This window comes from Lactuca sativa, chromosome 5, assembly GCF_002870075.4.
Source record: "Lactuca sativa cultivar Salinas chromosome 5, Lsat_Salinas_v11, whole genome shotgun sequence".
Taxonomy (NCBI): domain Eukaryota; kingdom Viridiplantae; phylum Streptophyta; class Magnoliopsida; order Asterales; family Asteraceae; genus Lactuca; species Lactuca sativa.
In genome coordinates this window covers 108,038,649-108,060,286 of record NC_056627.2, presented here as the reverse complement: position 1 = coordinate 108,060,286, position 21,638 = coordinate 108,038,649, and the positions used below count along the sequence as shown (strand labels likewise).

The 21,638-nt window shown below is 35.3% G+C and overlaps 1 protein-coding gene across 1 annotated transcript; it reads right to left on the bottom strand.

Moving 5' to 3' along the window:
* Window positions 1–129: 129 nt before the first annotated feature.
* On the bottom strand, window positions 130–6,235 carry LOC111911757 (asparagine synthetase [glutamine-hydrolyzing] 2). The gene is made up of 14 exons (XM_023907506.2): window positions 5,970–6,235; window positions 4,964–5,102; window positions 4,676–4,771; window positions 4,378–4,519; window positions 4,165–4,260; window positions 3,955–4,049; window positions 3,730–3,891; window positions 3,365–3,445; window positions 2,301–2,522; window positions 1,969–2,103; window positions 1,482–1,562; window positions 1,022–1,108; window positions 750–857; window positions 130–511 (listed from the first exon to the last, which is right to left on the bottom strand). The coding sequence occupies exons 1-14, from the start codon at window positions 6,047–6,049 to the stop codon at window positions 335–337; spliced, it is 1,701 nt and encodes a 566-aa protein (XP_023763274.1). The 5' UTR covers window positions 6,050–6,235; the 3' UTR covers window positions 130–334.
* Window positions 6,236–21,638: the final 15,403 nt, after the last annotated feature.

Genomic DNA, 21,638 nt, shown 5'->3' with positions numbered 1-21,638 from the left:
CTGCTTTTTATTATTTATGACGTACTTAGAGCAAATTAAGGAAAAATTATATAATGTACTTTTAGTTTTGCTACTAAGATAGGCGATAATACTTACAATTTTTTTACTAATAAGATCAACAAAAAGCTCTATAAGCATCAACCATTTATATAAATACCAAACAAACCAACAATTATACAATAAAAGTTTGATCAAAACATGTGTCGAAGAAAGCAAATCAAATCCACAGAAACGAAAATTTCAAAACCAGTTTCCAACCCTAAATGAAGCAAAAAATGGTTAAAAGGCAAATATTTATAAGACCAGTCGATGATAAATAAATGTTGAGGAGGCATTAACTAAGTAGAGCATCGGTCTTGTTTGCATCAGAAGCATAAGCCGCCTCATGCACCCCGAGAGCGGCTCGACCAGACGGGTCAAGATTTTTGGACCATGACGCGTCCCACTCCACCGCTTTAGCCGTACTGCATGCCACACTTGGACCACCTGGAACCGTTAATCTTGCTGCATTCTGTTTCAAACCACAAATATTTTTTCCAATGAGTCAGTTAACCGAATAATAATAATAATAATACTTGGGTTATAAAATTCTCAAGGATTGCCACTGGACAACCTTTCTAGGGCTATTTTTTTTTATTATTTGAAAAGGGTACTGACGTCTTTTGCATGGGGTTTAAGGTTATGCTGAAAGTGACATTATAAGTCATACAACACCCAAAACATAAGCAAAAAAAGTAAAGTGAACCTACCTTTGGGAAGAACTTCTCAAAGATTGTCCGATAGTAGTACCCTTCTTTTGTCGTAGGGGTGTTCTCGGGATAAACAAAAGTTGCATTTGTTAGCATTGAATCAGTAATCTGCAAAAATAATTGTCTTAGGGTCATTTTTTTTTCTTTTTCATCAGATAAAGTGTTGAGACTTTCTTTTTTAACATCATGGATACACCATTTGAATTCAAGAGTAAATGACTATTTTGCCCTTTTGTCTTAGAAGCAATGCTGAATAACAACAAACGACTGACCTGTTGGTTTGCATGATCCTTCAAACCATCAATCCAACTGTATCCGACTCCATCACTGAATTGTTCCTTTTGTCTGTACAGTATGTGCTGTTGAAGAGACAAGCAACTATTATAACTTGTAACATTTTTATTTAAATTCAAATGAAATAATAATTGGAGAGTTAAACATTTCTAACAGTTCCTTTTGGGGTTTGGATATAAAATTAAGAGTAAATTACATTATTGGTCCCTGAGATTGTTCAAAATTTTCAGTTTTGGTCCCATATAGTTTCCTATTGCAAACTCGGTTCAATTGTTGTAATGATTTTGGTTCCTATAGGCACCAAAAGTGCAAGATAAAACTATTGAAAAATACAATTTTTGAACAAAATCATTAAAACAATTGGAAATAGGCCTCAAAACTGCAAAAAGATAAGGGACCAAAAATGTAATTTACTCTAAAATAGATGAAACAGCATACCTTCGGCAGATAAGGGTTTTCGGCATCATCAAATGCATTGCGCAAGACCCACTTCTCAATCCTCCCAATATCACGTTGAATCTATAATAAAATTACAACAAATTAAATCTTGGAAAATTAATTGTATAATTATTTATTCAATGTCTTGTTTGATTGGATTACAAAATGGAATGACCGAGTTAAAGGAATAAACAAGTTGGTGGAATGAGTCATCACATTCCATGACCTTCGGTTGGCATGTAGGAGCGGAATTTTTCATTCCAATACCTCCGTTCTCTGATTTCATCATATACCAAATCCTTATTTATTGTTATTGTTACTACTTACTATTATTGGAAACACTAATATTCCACCACCCCATATGATATTTAGCAGGCAGTTGGCATAAAGAGCATATGTATAATGCGGATTACAAGATTATATTTTGTCATCTAAGAATAAGAGCATATATTAAAATTTATATGAAGAAAAGTTAAAGTTAGTTTACCATCTTCCACTTAGGGTCAATGCTCATTGCAACATCAATGAATTCCTTATCTAGAAAAGGTACACGAGCTTCAAGACCCCATGCTGAAGTTGATTTGTTTGCTCTCAAGCAATCAAACAAATGAAGAGCCTTTATCTATATCAATAAAGCATAAAGCATGAATCATAATAATGATAAGAGTTAAATGCAAGAAATAACTTTGTTTCATCTCTTCTTATTATGACATTGTAATAGAAAGAAACGAAAGTAAGATGAAGATGCTATAAAAGAAAATGAAAGTTAACAACAATAATAATAATAATGAATTAATGATGATGATTATGAATTAGAACCTTTCGGCAAGTTTCCTCGTGGAACTCCTCCTTGTTAGGTGCCTTGTGGAAATACAAGTAGCCACCAAAAATTTCATCAGAGCCTTCTCCAGAAAGAACCATTTTTACTCCCAAAGACTTGATTTTTCTGGACATGAGAAACATGGGTGTGCTGGCTCTAATAGTCGTCACATCATACGTTTCAATATGGTAAATCACCTCTTCCAGTGCATCAATTCCTTCCTGATAAATTTTAACAACATCAGTATTTAGCAACCTACTTTCATTCTTTTCTATTACACCATTCTACTTTCCATTTCTTACTTATTAACCCATTGCATTTTCAAAAATCTACCCAATTATACCATTTTACTTCTAATATTTTTATAAAGACATTATACTTTGAAAAATCTACCTACTCAATTTTTTTGAAGTATAATGTTGTAACAGAAAGAAATGAAAGTAGGATAGGATAACAAACAAATCAATGAAATTATATTTGCTACTTCTTTCATTTGTTTGTGTATTACCAGTTTTTTCTATTACATCACTCTTTTTTTCTTATCAAGGCATTGTAACCTGAAAAAACTACTGATGTATTGTAAATTTTTTTCTTTGCAGGATAGTAAACACTACCCAGTTATACCTGTGAAAATTGATTTGTATTTCAATGACGTTGCTACAACTGGGTAGATTTTTAGGTATAATGCTGTACTTTTAATAGGAAAACCTGAAAACAGGATGCTATACTTTTAATAAACAAATAAAAAAAAGCGTGTTGCTATTTCCTTCCAGTTTCTTTTTTCCATTACATCATATGTTTCTTGTTAAGGTATTGCGTCTTGGAAAACCTACCCTGGACTTGTAGTTTTGTTATTATCAGAAGATTATACTCTGAAAAATCTACACAGTTATAGCACTGAAAATTGCTTTGTATTTCAGTAATATTTTTTATTATAACAGGGTGGATTATGATTATTCAAGTATACAACTGTAACAGAAAGACATGAAATTAGGATGTAGTATAAAAAACAGATCCTGGAAGTACGTTGCTATTTGTTGCATTTAGCCCTAAAAAGAATTACCTGGACAGTAAAGTAAAACTCATGGTGGCGAGTGCCAAGATAATCAGCTACCTCTCTGGCAGCACTCAAATCAGGAGAACCCTAAAAAAATTAAACCACAAATTTAGTAACAAACATTTCCAAAATAAAGAAAAGGCAAATTAGATAAAGGCATTAGATTATGTAAAACCTAAAAATTAGGTTTCTTTATAACCAAATTAAGAAATTTTTTATATATGATAATCAAATTAAGTTATAAAAAAACCTAAAAGGTTGACCCGTGACGGAATATCTGTTGATAATTAATCAAATTAGGTTTACTTAAAATAATAATAAAAAAAAAGTGGATAATACATGAGATGAAAGAATCAAGAATGTTAACTGACCTTCAATCCAATGCAAAAAGTATGCAACTGTGATCCCCACTGCCAGGAAGCTTCTGAGTTAGCCAGATGGCGTGAAGCAACAGCAGCAACAAGAGATGAATCAAGACCTCCAGAAAGAAGTACACCAAAGGGCACATCCGTCATTAGCCTCTTCACTACAGCCTGTAAATACCTCATATTAAAAATTTTACTCAAAAAAAAATAGCAATTCTACAAGTAACAAACCTTTTCAAAGGCATGACGTAGGAGCAGGGGATCATATGGAGTTGTAGGAATGCTTTCTGAATACCATGTGGGGTTATACCACCTTCTCAGCCCACCTGTTACATAAAAGTATATACATATTAATATAAAAGATTAAACCTTGTAAACATAGGAATTATGGCTATAAAAATGTAATTATAGATGCTTGATTAAAGGATGAATAATGCATACCAACTTTGCTAGAATATATATGGCCTGGAAGAAATGACATAAACTGTTCACAGTCATCACTCAAAGCTTTCATTTCTGAAGCAAACCACACAGAACCTGCAGATGAAGTCAAAAGTTTATTAATATATATATATATATATATATATATATATATATATATATATATATATATATATATATATATACATATTAAGTATTAAGATTTATAGATACCATCAAGGCCCCAGCCCATGTAGAGTGGGGTGATCCCAATAGCATCCCTAGCTGCTATGTAACTTTTATCACGAGTGTCCAGAAGCACAAAAGAGAACATTCCATCCAACATGTGCACAAAGTCTTCTCCATATTCCTCATACTAGTAGTAAATAATACATAACTAAAGTTAGCACAAAATATTCCAAACAGTTCGAAATTCAAATGCCATTTCATTTTATATCATTCTTTACTTGACATGTTATCTGATTTGTTGTAACTTGTATGTATTCCTGTTAAAGTTATAAAAGGTACTTACAAGATGGGCAATCACTTCACAGTCACTTCCAGTGTTGAACTTGTGAGATGTCAGTTTCTCCCTTAAAGCTTTATGGTTGTATATCTCCCCATTAACCTAAAAAAAAAAAAAAAAAAAAGTCAGCCTTTTGGTTAGCTAACTTAGCTTCATTATACAAGAATTACAAAAGAGAGATTCATTGGTTGACAAAATATGCATCGACTTTTGTTGCTACTATTTTGACTTTTGGTCTGGTTTATTTGTATATGATTTCCAACATGTCTTGATGACAAAAAGTATTCCAGTTACCGTGACAATAATCGTTTTGTCTTCATTGTAAAGTGGTTGATCTCCAGAAGCAGGATCAACAATTGCTAACCGTTGATGAGCAAGATAACAGTCTTGCTCACTGTGGAGCCCACTCCAGTCTGGACCTCTATGGCGCAATCTGACACAATGAACAAAAAAAAAAAAAACATAAAGAGGGGAATCAATAATTGACAACTTATCTAATGCGTTTTAATTTTTTTTACATAGCCAAGAGTCATTTTGACTCTTTTAGAAGAAAAGCATATAGGTTATTGAGAGTGTTGTTCTTCAAGGGAATGGTGGGTTTGACCTTAACTCTAGATTGGGATATGAAAATGAGGATTCAAAAGAAGTGATTTTGGTCAATCATATGTTTGATATTTACTGTTTTACAAATCATTATATGGAGCAAGGAGGCACTCAAGTGACCTTTTAGTGTTTAATCATCAAAGTAGAGATTAATATGGGATTAAAAGATGATTAAGCAAAAGCGTATGAAGCTCATTTAGATATACAAAGATATAAATGTTTATAGATTACATGAACATAAGGCTAAAGTTAGATTCAATTACTTTTAAAAAAATTATAATATCATTTCCATGGATATAGGAGAACAGTGGTACCAATCCAATAACTGGGACTAAGATTAAGACTATATTAATTCTGGACTTCTGGTCACCCACCAAATACATCATCCCTTAGCTTCCATTTTTCCAATTTTTTTGGATAACATTAATAGCATAAAATCTGAGGCCCCAAGTGTTACAGTTTACACGAAACTTATCCTGTTCTTCATCACATAGTGAGATATAGTTCTCATCATCTCACAAAAACAAAAAATTCAACATAAATTCGTCGTAAATGAGGCAAATGCCAACGAACAAAATCCAGAAATATGAAAAAGATAATAAACAATTGCCGGATTTGATTAATGATGGACAATAGTAGCCGATTGCATCAACCGAAAAGAATAAATAACTAAAAATGGTGATAAAGATGACATTACCGTCTAGAAAGTTCGATGATTCTGGCTCTCTTGGCCTGAGAGCAATCCACACAACCAAATACCGCGAGTATTCCACACATGGCGTCTGGAAGCTTCTAAAATCAATCAAAAATGGCTTTAGAATCTACACGGATTAGGTATTGCACAAGGGCATGCCGAGGAGAATCGTGGAGACAGTGAGTAGAGAAATGGAGGCCTGGCTGCGCTGAATATGTAAAACCGATTCGATTAATCAGGGCCGTTGGTTTTACTGCAGCTCGGACTTCAGAATAGATTCCTTCCAATTTCTTACCAATATTTTTATTTCAATTTTCTAGTTTTTCGGGTTTTAGTGTTTTACCCAACAACCAAACCCATCCTCCCGTTACGTAAACCATCATGAAACGTTGTCACCTTAGCCTAATCTCACTTTCACCACCAACTCATTAAATAATTAAATATTGAAAATGATCATACTATTTTATTTTTAATTTTTAATATTAAATTAAATAAAAAACACAATTTATAACATAAATAAATATTTTATATTAATTAAAACCACGTTACATTAATTAAAAAATATAGAAAATTACACCTAAATTATTAAAAAAATAGAAAATTGAACTTGGAAATTTATCCATTTTGAAGTAATATGTGTTTGTTGTATGTAAAAATATGTGTAAAGTATGTGTATATAGAGGTTAATTTAAATTGAAAATCTTTTTTTATTTTTTTAAATTTAATTGTTTTCAAGGGCTACAAACTCACAACCCAAAAAATGTCCGAATCTCACACATCTTCAATTTTATTGGTTGTCTTCGTTTGTCTTTGCATCCACTCCACACTCAAGCCACTAGCACTTGGGGCGGTATTCACGAGTCTTTTAGGATGCCACCTAAGCTTCCATATAGAGGTTTTTATCCCACTCTGTATAGCCTTACCCTCTTTTGAAAGAAAAGAGCACTTTTGAAATGGTTTGGTATTAGAATGGTTATGAATTTTTTTTCCTCAAATAAATTAAATATTTTTTCGACAAAACTGTAAAATTGGTCCTTGTGGTTTGCAAAAATTTTTGGATAAGGTCCAAAAAGTTTTCAACTTGCATGGAAGGTCCAAAATCAAAAACTTCCTCGGATTTTGGTCCAGAAAAACTTGAAAAGACAATTATACTCTTTTGTTTTCTTTTTGTATTTTCTTTAATTATTCTAATACTATTATAATATTTTTTTTGTATTTTTTTACTTTAAAAATAAAAAGAAAAGAAAAAATTATCCCCCCACCCCACCGTTACCCCCCTCCTCCTCCTCCTCCTCCTCCTCTCTCTCTCCCTCTCTCTCTAACCCACCTTCGACGTCATGGGGAACTCTAAATCCACAATCCAAAACTACAGATCATTTGATAATTTTTATCTAAATTCGAAAACTTGTTATGGGTACCCATTGGGGATCAAATTTGGTGGTAATTTCGAGTTTAATTTTGGTTTCAAATTGAGGAATGGAGTTAGGGCATTAAAGAACGGTGATGATGGGAATTGGTGGAATTTTCCGACGGTGAATGCTGTGAACACTTCACCACCGGTAGCGACAACAATACTGGCTCCGAGAAAGGTAAAGAAAGCTCCGGTGGAAAAGAAGTAGAGGAAAATGGAAGGATTGATGAAGAGGTCGGAATCGAAATTGGATCAGGGGAATTTGAATCAAGGAGAGGAGAATTCAAGTCTTGAAAATGGGTCCAGATTGCTATTGAAAATGAATTATGAAGAGATAATGAAACCTACAAATCATACCTTTAGATCGGTCCAGATTTCAAATCCATCTCTTCTAAAATCGAACAATGAGATTCCTAATATTGTTCTCCTCTAAACCTGGACAAGGAGGAGGCAGAGAGGCTGCCACCGTTGACTGTGGTGGTTCTCTTCACCGGTGGAGTGAGAAATGGTGGAGAGTGACGAGGGGATGTGGTTCCTAGTAGTCTTCTTCGGTCAGTGGAATAGAACCAAGGTGGTTCCTGGTGGTTACACAGCAGCAACACCACCCTTGGCTTTGTCATTCCGGCAGCAGTACAAGCGAGTGAAAGACAGGGAAGTGCCAAGAGCAACAATGACACACTCATAGGTGCTTGACTTGCTCCGATTATCAACAAAAGAGGGACGAACACACGGTTGAGAAATGGTGGGTTTTAGTTTTGGGTTTGTTGTGTTGTTTGAGAGAGAGAGAGAGAGAGAGAGAGAGAGTACGGTGGGGGTAGGGGCAAGGGTGAAAAAATCATTTTTTTCTTTTTTTTTTTTAAATCAAAATAACATTTAAATACTTATAGAAAAAGGAAAAAAGAAATCAAAAGGGCATAACCGTCTTTTTAAGTTTTTTTGGACCAAAAACCCAGAAAAACTTTGATTTTGGACCTTCTATGCAAGTTATAAACTTTTTGGATCCTATCAAAAGGTTTTTGAATACCACAGGGACCAAATTTGCAGTTTTGTCTATTTTTTCCTTCATACTCATCATTCTACCTTTTAATAAATTAATAATAGTTAAATACATTTGTCATCATTTAATATAGGTAAAAATATAGATATAAGAAAAATATGGGAGGATATTTAATTTCTCTTTTTCGAATTAGTCTTATTTTGGCACGATATTTGCATATGTCTTTTTCAATCAAATTTAGAGTGCGTTTAGTTGCGGAAAAATCGACCGTTTTCCGGAAAAATTTTCCAAGAAAAATGAAAATTTTGAAAACGCGTTTAGTTTGTCTGTTTTTCTAAATTTTTCACGGAAAATGTAAATTTTCCATTTTTTAAAATTAAAAAGAAGTTGGAAAATTTTTGAAAAAACGATTATCATTGTTTTCCATATTTTTCTAATTCCAAAATTTTTCTAAAATATAAACACTCACTCTCACTCCATCCACCTCTACCTACCATCACCTTAATACCTCCAACCCACCACACCCTACCTACCTACACTTACTCCCAAACCCACCCCCACCCCCACCCCCCACACACACACCAACCCCCTCTCCACCACACACACACACACACACTCACCCATACTCACCCACACACACACACCTACAAACACATACACCAACCCCCACAAACACCCCCCCCCCCCCACACACACACACCAACCCCCACAATCACATACACACACACAAACACACACACACACAAACTCACGCATACACACACAACACAACTACCATAATCACTGACCTACCATTACCATCACCATCAGCACCACCATTACCCCATCACTACCATTGCCACAATTGCTGCCGCCATCACCACCATCGCCGCTACCCCGCTGCCACCGCCACCACTACCACCACCATCGCCATCATCGACACCACCACTGCCCCCACCACCGCCACCGTCCGCATGCCCACCCTACCACCGTTATCATTTTCTAAAAATGAAAACCGATAGAAAATTACATATCTAAATACGTTTTCTAATTTTCTAAAACTAAAAATGAAAAATAAATATGTTTTAACTAAACGTATTTTCTAAATTTTCCAATGAAAACCAGAAACTAGGGATGAGCATGAGTCGGTTTTTGGCTAAAACCAAACCAAACCGTAGAAAGTCGGTTTTTCGATTTTTAAGCCCATATAGGTTCAGTTTTTGCATGGTTCGCTTTTTCGGTTTTCTGGGTTGGGTTCATGGGTTTTCGGTTTTAAACCGTGGGTTTACGAGCTCATTTTTTTCTAGTTTTTGGACTTAAACCTAGTGAAAGTACGTTGCAATAAATAGTATTGCAGATACTTTAAATATACTAAAATAAAGAGTACGGATTCGAGTATTCTAAAGGGATAAAAGTATTCAAAAGATCAAAGTTTAACACCATTAAGAGTTTGTTAAAAACAAATATAAAGTACCAAAGTTATAAAGTCTAAAGTCTAAAACTAACAGTTTAAAACATAATAAATAATACTTATATGTGGGCCGATTCAGTTTTTATGGGCGATTTTATACGTCAAAACCGAACCAAACCGTTATTTTTCGGTTTTTGTAAAATTCAAACAAAAACCGTCGGTTATTGCTATGGTTCTGTTTTTCGGTTTCGGTTATGTCAGTTTTTTTTTGGTTTTTTGGTATTCGGTTTGGTTTTTTCTCATCTCTACCGGCAACGAAAAATAAAAACTGAAAAGGAAAAACGAAAAACAGAAAATGAAAATTGTTTTTCCGTAACTAAACGCAACCTTAGGGTTTATCGGTTCCGTTTCATTTTTTGTTTCAATTTTGTTTTTCTATTAACAAATAGAAAAACAAAGATGTTAGGTAATATGTGATTAGCACAAAAACATTATGATTTAAACTTTGACTTTTAGTCATTTCTCAGATCGGGCTCGGAACGAACGGATTTTTTTTGGACTAGACTCGGAACGAACCTGTCTTTTTTATACCACTTTCTACTAGTCTTTTATTCAGTCCAATCTTTTTTCAGGCATATACTTTTTTGGTTTGGTCTCGTTCTAAACCCGTTCGACCCCAGTCTTTTTCGGGACCAATCTTTTTATCTTTTTGTTTGTGTCTACTTACAACAACCAAATCATAAGTTTCTAAGGTTAAAAAAATAAATGTGAAAATGGTACCATACCAATTCTTTTTTTCCAAACCATGTAACATACCACCTATTGTTGGTATATAAATTTCGTAAACAGTACCATAACAAGTATAATTAATACTAATTTGTTTAGCTACCAATAATTTGGTTGATTTAAATTTGTAATAATACATATCAAAAACAAAAAATAAAATGAATTTTGTAATAAAATTTAAATTTGTAATGGTAAGTACCAAGAAGAAAAAATAATATGAATTTTGTAATAAAACATAAAAAAACAAAAAATAACATGAATTTTGTAATAAAACATAAAAAAACAAGAGATGTATTATGTATACGTGACACCTAAGTTCATGGTTAGGAGTTTTAAAAATAACTATTTAACCGAATATACTTAATTATTGTTAAAATATTAAAAGATAATAATTAAGACTATGTTTATTAAAGTTTGTGACTTTTGATAAATTATATATATATATATTTAAGTTTGTGACTTTTGGTAAATCATATTCAATAAACAAATCAATTAAGAATTGGATATTTTAAATTAGTTATTGAAGACTAAAAACATAAACTAAAGTAATCAGAATAATATTAACCTAAGATATAAAAGTAAAATGGGCTAAATGTATAAAAGGAAAAAAAACATAAATTAAATAAAATTAATTAAATTTGAAATAAGATAACCGGAAGGGAGGTCTTTTGTGAGTTCATAAAGTGTCCATAATGTTAGAGAAAACAAGTTTAGGGGAATGGCCTCCAACCAATTCAAGGACCAAAAGTAAAAAATAGTTTTTCTTAAGATACAAGCAACATATGATTGGGAATGGCCTCGTATCCCTCCAAGACATGACCCTAAACTTACATAAACCCTACACACCCCTCTACTCTATATATGAGCCTTTAGTCGGTTGTTTTACCACCCAAAAACCCATGTCATGTTAAGTTTTCTCTAGAAGAAAAGAAAATTGAGAATAAGACTTCCAGGAGAGCTTGAGCCTAACCAATGACTTCATCCAAGTAAATAAAGGATCTTTATGCTCAATAATCATTATGATGTAACGACCTAAATTTTTGAAAAGAAAATTTTCATTTTTAAATAGTCAAACATTTCCAATAAACCACAAATCTAAAGAACAATTGTTTTCAGTTTCATAACATCAACAATTTTTATTTCAAATATCAGAGTGTCCCATCAAATCAAATGCCTTGAATGCATGTCGCGCCATCAAGCCTTGTCATTTCCCTTAGGCTCAGAAGTACCTGAAACAAATCAACAAATTATAAGCTAATGGTTAGTGAGTTACCCAGAGCATACCCCGCTCCCCCTGGCAATCCACATAATCACATAATCCATATTGGCTATAAAAGTTACATAAACCATACAAGCGATGCATACAACATATGGGGATGTCGTGGGCTCACCCCAAGGTCTTACTCCAGGTTGCCATGGGCTCCCTACATGGTCTTACACCTAAGTACCATGGGCTCCCCCATGGTCTTGAATAGGAAGACAATAAGCTCTCCACATGGTCTTACATCCAGGTGTCATGGGCTCTCCCATGGTCTTTAATAGGAAAGCCATAAGATCTCCACTTGGTCTTACATCCAGGTGCTATGGGCTCTCCCGTGGTCTTCCATACAAACATATAACATATACAACTAGCATACCTCCTAGCACATAACCAGCTAACATGCCACACAACACTATTTCAACTAATGTACCATATATCATAAAATGGGTCGGCCTTAGTGCCTTCGACCCATTAGTATGGTGAGGAGACTCACCTCTCAAGAATACTGAACTGATAAGATAGAATCAGATAAGTCCTAACGCGAAGCTCCAACTCAACTGCCTATAACCATCATGTGATTAACTTGTCAAAATCCCGAAATACCATAAATACCCTTGAAGTCAAACTTGGTCAACCCTGGTCAAAGTCCAAGTCAACAGTCAATGTCAACAGTCCATGTTAACCCCATCTCGTCGAGTGCATTTAGCAACTCGTTGAGTACCTTCAGAGTCCAGAAAACCGGGGAAAACCCTAACCAACTCGCCGAGTTGTCTCATCAACTCGTTGAGTTACTCGTCATATCAAAAATGGGGAAACCTCAATCCAACTCATCGAGTTATCTTATCAACTCTCCGAGTTTACTCTATATATCGAAAATAGGAAACCCGCTCCAACTCGCCGAGTCGCCAAGGCATCTTGTCAAGTTTTCCCTTGTCTTAACATAATCAGCCCTTCTAGTCGAATCCAAACTTCCAAACTACAAATCCAGTCCCTTAAGACCGAAATACCACGTAAAGTTGAAAACTTTATGTGCATGCATGGCTGCAAATGGCTAAAACACTAAAGTTAGGGTTCATACAATACTTAAGACGTGGAAAAGGGCCTAAACTAGGTAAAGGGAGCAACTTTATGTCATTGAAGACCTAGAGGTGTCCAGATCTGGAACCATATCCTCATGACAAATCCAAATTCGAGTATGAAACCCTTTTGCACCAAAAGTGACCATATTCTTCCATAAGATGAGATCTAAGCAAATAGAGATCAATGTAGCAACTTTTTACCTCTAATGGATGCTAACAACAGGTAGATGTCGGATCTAAATCCCTCTCCTCACTTCAATCTCTTCAACCTTCAAGTTTCCTTCTAAAAACACAAGATTCACTCCCCAATGCTCACACACTCATGAAAGCACCAAAACACGGCTATGGTTTCCCTCTGGATAGATAGGACGATGAGGGAGGCCACAAATGATTCATAAGTTCCTTAAATATGGTACAAATCCCTGAAAATTACGATTTTCCTTTACAGTGTCTACTCGTCGAGTTGGGGCGTTCCAAATCGTTGAGTAGACCTTAAGTCAGGTTGTTTTCTGTCATATAGATGCATTGGTTGATTGTTCAAAGCAAAAGAAAATCATTTTTTGGATCATTAGATGGCAGTTTTTCAAGTTTTTTTGGCCAGAATTTGATTAGGATCATTATCGCCAATTGTTTTGTATCATAAAATCCATTTTTCTGATATGGTAGTGATCATCCTCATCCAGTTAAAAGATAACTGTCAAAATTTTAAGATGAATATTAGTTTATATGATAAAGCTAATTATTTGTAAATTTTTTTATTTGAAATTATCTTGCTACAAGAGTTGTATTAGGTCAAATTGGTAAAAGATACAAAAAAATGTGATTATTTTTTTGGTTTAAAATTGATCTAAATGTTTTGAAGAGTTACAAAACTTGTCTTCAAGTTTTGGAATTCAAAAGTTTTTTTTAAAGGAGTTACAAAACTTGCCATCAAGTTTTGGAGTCAAAAAGTTTTGAAGAGTTACAAAACTTGCCCTCAAGTTTTGGAATTTGAAAAGTCTCTTTTGTGAAACATTGAATTCTAAAACATCTAGTAATTTGAAGAGTTTTAAAAGGTGCAACTTTTGGTTTCATAGCTTAAAAAATTAATTAAATAGTTTTAATTTTGAATTTTTTATATTTAAAACCTTGATGTTTTTCAATAGTTCAAATTACACCTTATGGACTTTATTAAATTAATTAAAGTGTTTAATTAAAAGAGAATTAATAAATCCATAATAGTATGGTTTAAGTTAAATTAAATTAAAAGTCTAATTTATTAATAGTTTAAACCATCTAGTATTTTAAATGTGTAAAATACACCCTTATACTATATAAAATTAAAAGTCTAATATATTATATGTGTATAAGTGAAAGGTCAGTCTTACCGTTAGTAAGCCTCATTCACGAAGCTGATCTATAAGGGATGTTTAAGGAAATTGCCTATAAAATGACGATTAAATGGGTACTCACTCTTACCCACCGCACTCTTGACCAGTGGAGGGTCGTTAGCTAAACGGGTAGGATAGGACACAAACTTCCATTAAAAGTATAATGAAATACCAAGTAGCTAAATGCTTTATAAATTCCCAATCTTAGTTACTTAAGAAAAATGTGAATTTGATGCTAATCCATGAAATTGCACATTGTACCTTATTGGTCAGTTAGTGTAGCGTGTGTGGTTAACCGGCACACTAATGTGGACTAATGAAGGGTGGTAATGGGTAGCTCGTAGTTTGTCATAGATCAATGGAGCGTGTGTGGTTAACCCAGGTGATAAATGACTTCGAGAGTACCAAGCTAATTTGCATGGTTATTCACACCCTGTTTGTGATCCTCTGTATCCCAGTCACAAACTTGAAGGGCATAATCGAGATTAAACATGCCATTGAAAAGTTCAATGAATCTCAACAGATCTAGGAGTTTCATTTACAACCTAATTTGTTTAAAATTTTGTTTTCATGGTGGAATTGGTTGTCACACCCCGAAACCTAAGGCGGAGACGTTCCAGGGCGGAGGACATCATGTATATCGCAACCAATGTACATAGTAAGCATAGTAAACACAAAACAATACATTACATAGAGTTATTACATTTGTTTGAAATCGAAGTGTTACAAGTGTCATACATATATATCATATGAACAAAAGTTAAGACGAGTCTGATAAGCGCTCCGTCTTCTCCAAAAGATCGCGGGTACCTGTCTAATATGGACCTGAGAATACAAGCAGTTTGAAAATCAGCATAAAGCTGGTGAGTTCATAAGAGGTTTGTTTTTCTGAAAATGTACAAGTTTCCTTTGGTTTTTCCGAAAAAGTTTGTTATCCAAGAAAATCCCATATTTTCTTACAAGTTTAATTGAGTTATTCGTTTATTACCTGGTTCGATTATGTACAGTTTGTTAACCCAGGAAAAACCCTTATTTTCCTAAAGTAAAGTCTAGTTACCCATTAGTTGCACGGTCTAGTTTAAGAACAGTTTAGTTATCCTAGGAAAAACCCTTATTTTCCTAAAAGTAAAGTTTAGTTATCCATTAGTTGCACGGTCTAGTTTAAGAACAGTTCAGTTATTCCAGTTATCTTACATTCGATTATATCCAAAGGCGTACTTTCGTATTCGTAATCCTACTCCTATTCGTATTCGTATTCATATTCGCATTCGTGTTCGTATTCGTATTTGTATTCGTATTCGTACTCCTACTCCTATTCCTATTTCTATTCGTATTCGTATTCGCATTCGCATTCGCATTCGTATTCATATTTGTATTCGTATTCGTACTCCTACTCCTATTCCTATTTCTATTCGTATTCGTATTCATATTCGCATTCGCATTCGTATACGTATTCGTATTCGTACTCCTACTCCTATTCCTATTTCTATTCGTATTTGTATTCACATTCGCATTCGTATTCGTATTCGTATTCTTACTCCTACTCCTATTCCTATTTCTATTCCTATCCGTATTAGCATTCGCATTCGTATTCGTATTCGTATTCGTATTTGTATTCGTATTCGTACTCATACTCCTATTCCTATTTCTATTCGTATTCGTATCGTATTCACATTCGCATTCGTATTCGTATTCGTATTCGTATTCATATTCCTACTCCTATTCCTATTTCTATTCGTATTCGTATTCGCATTCGCATTCGAATTCGTATTCGTATTCGTGTTCCTAGTTGTACTTTCGTATTATTATCTGTTTCTAACTGTACTTTCGTATCTACAGGGAGCTATATCAAGAACATTTTAATGCTTTAAGATTCATGCTTTTAACAACAATTATATGGAAAATTCATTTGTGAAATATAAAATATAACATTTTAAAAGAAGTTTCATAAATAACATGACAGTTTACTCTGTAAGTTGAATGAATTGTTAATACGGTTTCTCGTGTTAAAAGCATACAACATATGAAATAGTTCAAATAAAATCATAAGTTTGAGTACAAGATTTCCTTGTACTTTTGCTTGTATTCCCCCCTAAAAACATTGAAAAACATTGAAAAAGGGTAGGGGTATGAACTCACCGATTGAAGAATATGCCTGATTGGATGCTAAACGTTAGTTCGGGGTTTGAATGCGTGTGAGGTTCCTATGTAATATGAAAAGATACACATTTGTATCTAATTAGGATTCGAACTACAATTTAGATAGGATTATACACTCCAAGATGCGAAAACACTTCATTACAAGTGTTTGGAGTGACCCGGGTGACATCTATGGACATATACAGCTTGGATATGGAGTTTACTCTTCAAGAGTAAACTCATAAGAGGGTTTACGGCCCTAATGACCCACTCCCCATGAGTTTACGGCCGTAAACTCATGGTGGGGTGTTCTAAGGTGCTAAATGGCCTTATATCACTTGAGGATTAATGCTAGACTTGGTTTTAAGGCTTTGGAATGGGTTTTGAACATCCTAAGGACAATTTGAGGAGTTTACGGTAGTAAAATAGGAGTTTACGGTCGTAAACTCTTATGTGCCAAGTCTTAAGGTGCTTTGGTGGTCCTTGGTCCTTTACAAGTGTTTCTAAGTCATTAAACAAGCCTTGGGATGAGTTTAAGGTACCATTTGACTAAGTTTTAGGAGTTTACGGCCTAATAACCCATTCTTGGGGGGTTTACGGCCGTAAGCTCCTATAGGAGTAGTTTTAGCATGTTTAAGGTCCTTAACTTGATTGAGGTTGCTTCTAGATTTCATTCTAAGGCTTATAAGGTGTGTAAGTGGCATTTTAACACCTTAAAAGGTGTTTACTCCCCATGAATTGGTGTTTATGGTCCAAGCATATTCTTGGGCTATAAACTCATGTTCATACCCTAAATGAAAAGTTCAAGGTGTTCTAAGTTCATGCAAATAAGTCCTTAGGTCATGTCTAGGCTCCAAATGAGGTTTGGAAGGGTTTTATGGTCCAAAAACCCTTTTTATGTGAGTTCACGGCCTAGGGCTGTTCTAGGACCATAAACTCATGGTAATGGTCCTTTTTCATAGATTAACCACGAATTTGAAGGTTAAAGATGTTATACTAGGAGCTAGGATAGTTACCTTGATGATTTGAAGCTTGATTTGGGTGATTTTGGCTCAATTTCGAGTTTTAGAGAGAGAAGGTAGAGAAAGAGTAGAGAGAGAGTGGAAAAGGCTTCAAATGAGGCTCTCTCAACTTTATATATTCTCAAAGTTTGGGACACGGTGGAATTCTACCCGATACTGATGTTAAGTGAGGCTTTTGGTCGCACCCTATTTAATTGTTTTATAACTTGATGGAATAAAACTAAAATTTTTCCAAATAATAATTTGGGGCATTTTCATGAGTTTCTAATGTGTTTGGACAATTATTAAGTCATAATAACAAACTCAAAATTAATGACTTAATTTAGAAATGAACGAAAACAATTCAAGACGACGAATCTTTAATGACGGAACGAACTTCGGGTTGTCACATTATCCCCCCGTTAGAGGGAATTTCGTCCCAAAATTCAAACTTTAGATGCGACTCGCAGATTTGGGAAGAGAATACGGATACTTTTGTTGTATTGGATCATCACGCTTCCAAGAGAATTCGGATTCTCGCATGGCACTTTGGGGAACCTTTCACTTATCGGGGTACGGCTTGTTTCATACGTTTAACCTCTTGATCTATGATTTCGATTGGTTCTACCATGAAGTTCAGACTTTCGTTGATTTCGGTCTCAACGAAGGGATTACTATGGTTTCGCCGATTAGGAACTTCTTAAGGACAAAGACGTGGAATATCGGATGGATGCTGCTAAGTTATGAGGGTAGCAGGAGTTGTAGGCTACGGGATCGATCCTAATGAGGATTTCGAAAAGTTCTATGTACCTCGGGATACGCTTTTCAGAATGTAACATGCCTTCTTTCTCACCGTTAGCTATCTCGACGGTAAACGTTTCGGTTACTAGGTGGGCCTATGTTTATGAAGATGTTCAAATGAATAGCTAACAGATTATCTTTCAGTACTAGAATCGAAAAGGATTGCAAGCATAAAGGTTGTCGAAGAGGAATATACCTGTAGCAACGGTGGGATCGGCGGCTGTCTCACCTTGTCCTATAGCTAGGACTCTTCCAGTGTTGCCAGTTGTTGTTGTCTTGGGGCAGTTTCTCTTATAATGCCCGACTTCGCCGCAACCGTAGCAGGCCCGACTGATACCTACTCCGGAGACTTGATTGGTTGGTGTTCTACAACTTCGCACAAGGTGACCCTCTTGGCCATAATTTTTGCAAAATTTCACATGACAGGGAACGGGGATGCAGTGGTGGTAACTGCATTGGTTACACCACGGGAGAATACCGGCATATCCGGTGATAGGTGCTTGGGCTGAGGAACCGATGACAGATACAACAACAGGAGTAGTGGCAGTGTGGACTACCACTATCTGCTGTTTCTTCAAGAACTCCTATGAAGGCTGACTTTTCTCCTTCGTCTCCCAATATTTTCTTTTTTCACCACTTCTCTTTGTTGGCTCAAGAGTGGTGGCTGCTTCCTCTATGTTCTCACTATGGTCGATCAGGATTTGTGCTAAGCATTTGGCGCTGCCGTATGTATCCGGCTTCGCAACTAAAATGTTCCCTTTAGTTGGCTAGGTTAACCCCCAGATAAACCTCTCAATCTTCTTATTTTCCAGGGTAACCATCCCTGGACAAAGAAGCGCCAAGTCGTCAAACCTTGAAGTGTAAGCGGCGATATCGGAACCTTTCATCTTCAGGTTCCAGAGCTCATGATCCAGCTTCTGAATTTCGCCCCGAGGGCAGTACTCTGCGAACAGAAGTTCCTTCATGACTTCCCAACCCATAGCATTGGCTACAGGTAGGGTTAGAGATTTGACTCGGCTGTTCCACCAAGTCAAAGCTTTATCGGTGAACGTGCAGGCGGCGAATTTCACCTTGTCGGATTCTGAACAGGCACAGATCTCGAAGATAGATTCGACTTTCTCTAACCACCGAGTTAGGGAAATGACACCTTCTGTGCCATCGAAGAATGTGGGTTTTCATTCATAAAGTCCTTATAGGAACACTCCTTCCGGTGTCCCTAGATACCTTCCTGGTTTTGGGGCTGGGGACCACCTCCTGAACTACCGGGGTTTATTTGAGACATGGTGGCTGCCACTGCGGCAGTAACAGCTGTCTGGAACATTACGGGATCAAATTGGGGAGGAGGCGGTGGTGGAGGGTTGTTGTTCTTTGAGTTGGGTCTCTTTCTTGGAGGCATCTTGATCTAAAAAGATCAGGAAAGAGGGGATGATAAGTCCTCTGATTTGAATCAAGAGACATGGAACAAGGGATATCTCATTAAGACAAACATAGAATTCTATTAAGCGATAAAGCAGGAAAAAGTTATCAAAGCAGATAAACTATCGCTAAAGGAATGATTGAGGAGAAACGCTGGAATGAGGATCTCTATAACAGATTAGGCTCGAGAAATACTCCTATAGTATTTCATGATTCGCTGTGACGACGGCTCGTTGTTTGGGTATTGGGTAAGTTTTAGGCATGCTGCATACCACAGTCACTCCCAAGCACATGTTGGCCGTGTCTCGAATGAATATAGTTGGCCAGGCTATATTGATCCTAGACATGACTACATAACTGCCCAGGTTTAACTGCAGTGTACAACACCCATTTACTTATGTTTTGTTCTACTTGTAGTTATGGATTTCGACGGTTAGGTATACTTGTATACTTTTGAAAATACTTATATTTTAAGGTATACTTTTAGTTCAGAGCACTTAGGCCCCTTAATTTTTATAGTCTTATACCATGTAAGGTTTGGTATACTAGTTCACTATAAACAAGGGCTCTGATACCAATCTGTCACACCCCAAAACCTAAGGCGGAAATGTTCCGGGGCGGAGGACATCATGTATATTGCAACCAACGTACATAGTAAGCATAGTAAACACAAAACAATACATTACATAGAATTATTACATTTGTTTGAAATCGAAGTGTTACAAGTGTCATACATATATATCATTTGAACAAAAGTTAAGACGAGTCTGATAAGCGCCCCGTCTTCTCCAAAAGATCGCGGGTACCTGTCTAATATGGACCTCTGAATATAAGCAGTTTGAAAATCAGCATAAAGCTGGTGAGTTCATAAGAGGTTTGTTTTTCTGAAAATGTACAAGTTTCCTTTGGTTTTTCTGAAAAAGTTTGTTATCTAAGAAAATCCCATATTTTCTTACAAGTTTAATTGAGTTATTCGTTTATTACCTGGTTCGATTATGTATAGTTTGTTAACCTAGGAAAAACCCTTATTTTCCTAAAGTAAAGTCTAGTTATCCATTAGTTGCACGATCTAGTTTAAGAACAATTCAGTTATCCTAGGAAAAACCCTTATTTTCCTAAAAGTAAAGTTTAGTTATCCATTAGTTGCACGGTCTAGTTTAAGAACAGTTCAGTTATTCTAGTTATCTTACATTCGATTATATCTAAAGGTGTACTTTCGTATTTGTAATCCTACTCCTATTCGTATTCGTATTCGTATTCGCATTCGTGTTTGTATTCGTATTTGTATTCATATTCATATTCATACTCCTACTACTATTCCTATTTCTATTCGTATTTGTATTCGCATTCGCATTCGTATTCGTATTCATATTCGTATTTGTATTTGTATTCGTACTCCTACTCCTATTCCTATTTCTATTCGTATTCGTATTCGCATTCGCATTCGTATTCGTATTCGTACTCCTACTCCTATTCCTATTTCTATTCGTATTCGTATTCGCATTCGCATTCACATTCGTATTCGTATTCGTATTCGTATTCGTATTCGTATTCGTATTCGTATTCGTATTCGTATTCGTATTTCTACTCCTACTCTTATTCCTATTTCTATTCATATTCGTATTCGTATTCGCATTCGTATTCGTATTCGTATTTGTATTTGTATTCGTATTTGTACTCCTACTCCTATTCCTATTTCTATTCGTATTCGTATTCACATTCACATTCGTATTCGTATTCGTATTCATATTCGTACTCCTACTCTTATTCCTATTTCTATTCGTATTCGTATTCGCATTCGCATTCATATCGTATTCGTATTTGTAGGGTTTGAAAGGTGTTGCGTCTTGGGCTCGCTCTTTAGTCCATTTAGTCTCCAGATTGGGCCTGTCCATCCGAGAGTTATTTCTAGGGTTTTGTATTTATAGGTGCTTGCATGCATCTTAGTATGTAAGTTTTTGAAGTCAATTATTATCTTTATCGTTTTGTAACCCTAACAGCCTCTATAGCAGAAGTTCTTT

Excerpts from the sequence above, each read along its gene's own strand:
- LOC111911757 (XM_023907506.2), bottom strand. The coding sequence starts at position 6,049 with ATGTGTGGAATACTCGCGGTATTTGGTTGTGTGGATTGCTCTCAGGCC. Across the intron at positions 3,892-3,954 it reads TACGTCATGCCTTTGAAAAG|GCTGTAGTGAAGAGGCTAAT; the intron begins GTTTGTTACTTG and ends AGGTATTTACAG. Across the intron at positions 1,109-1,481 it reads AAAACCCTTATCTGCCGAAG|CACATACTGTACAGACAAAA; the intron begins GTATGCTGTTTC and ends TCTCTTCAACAG.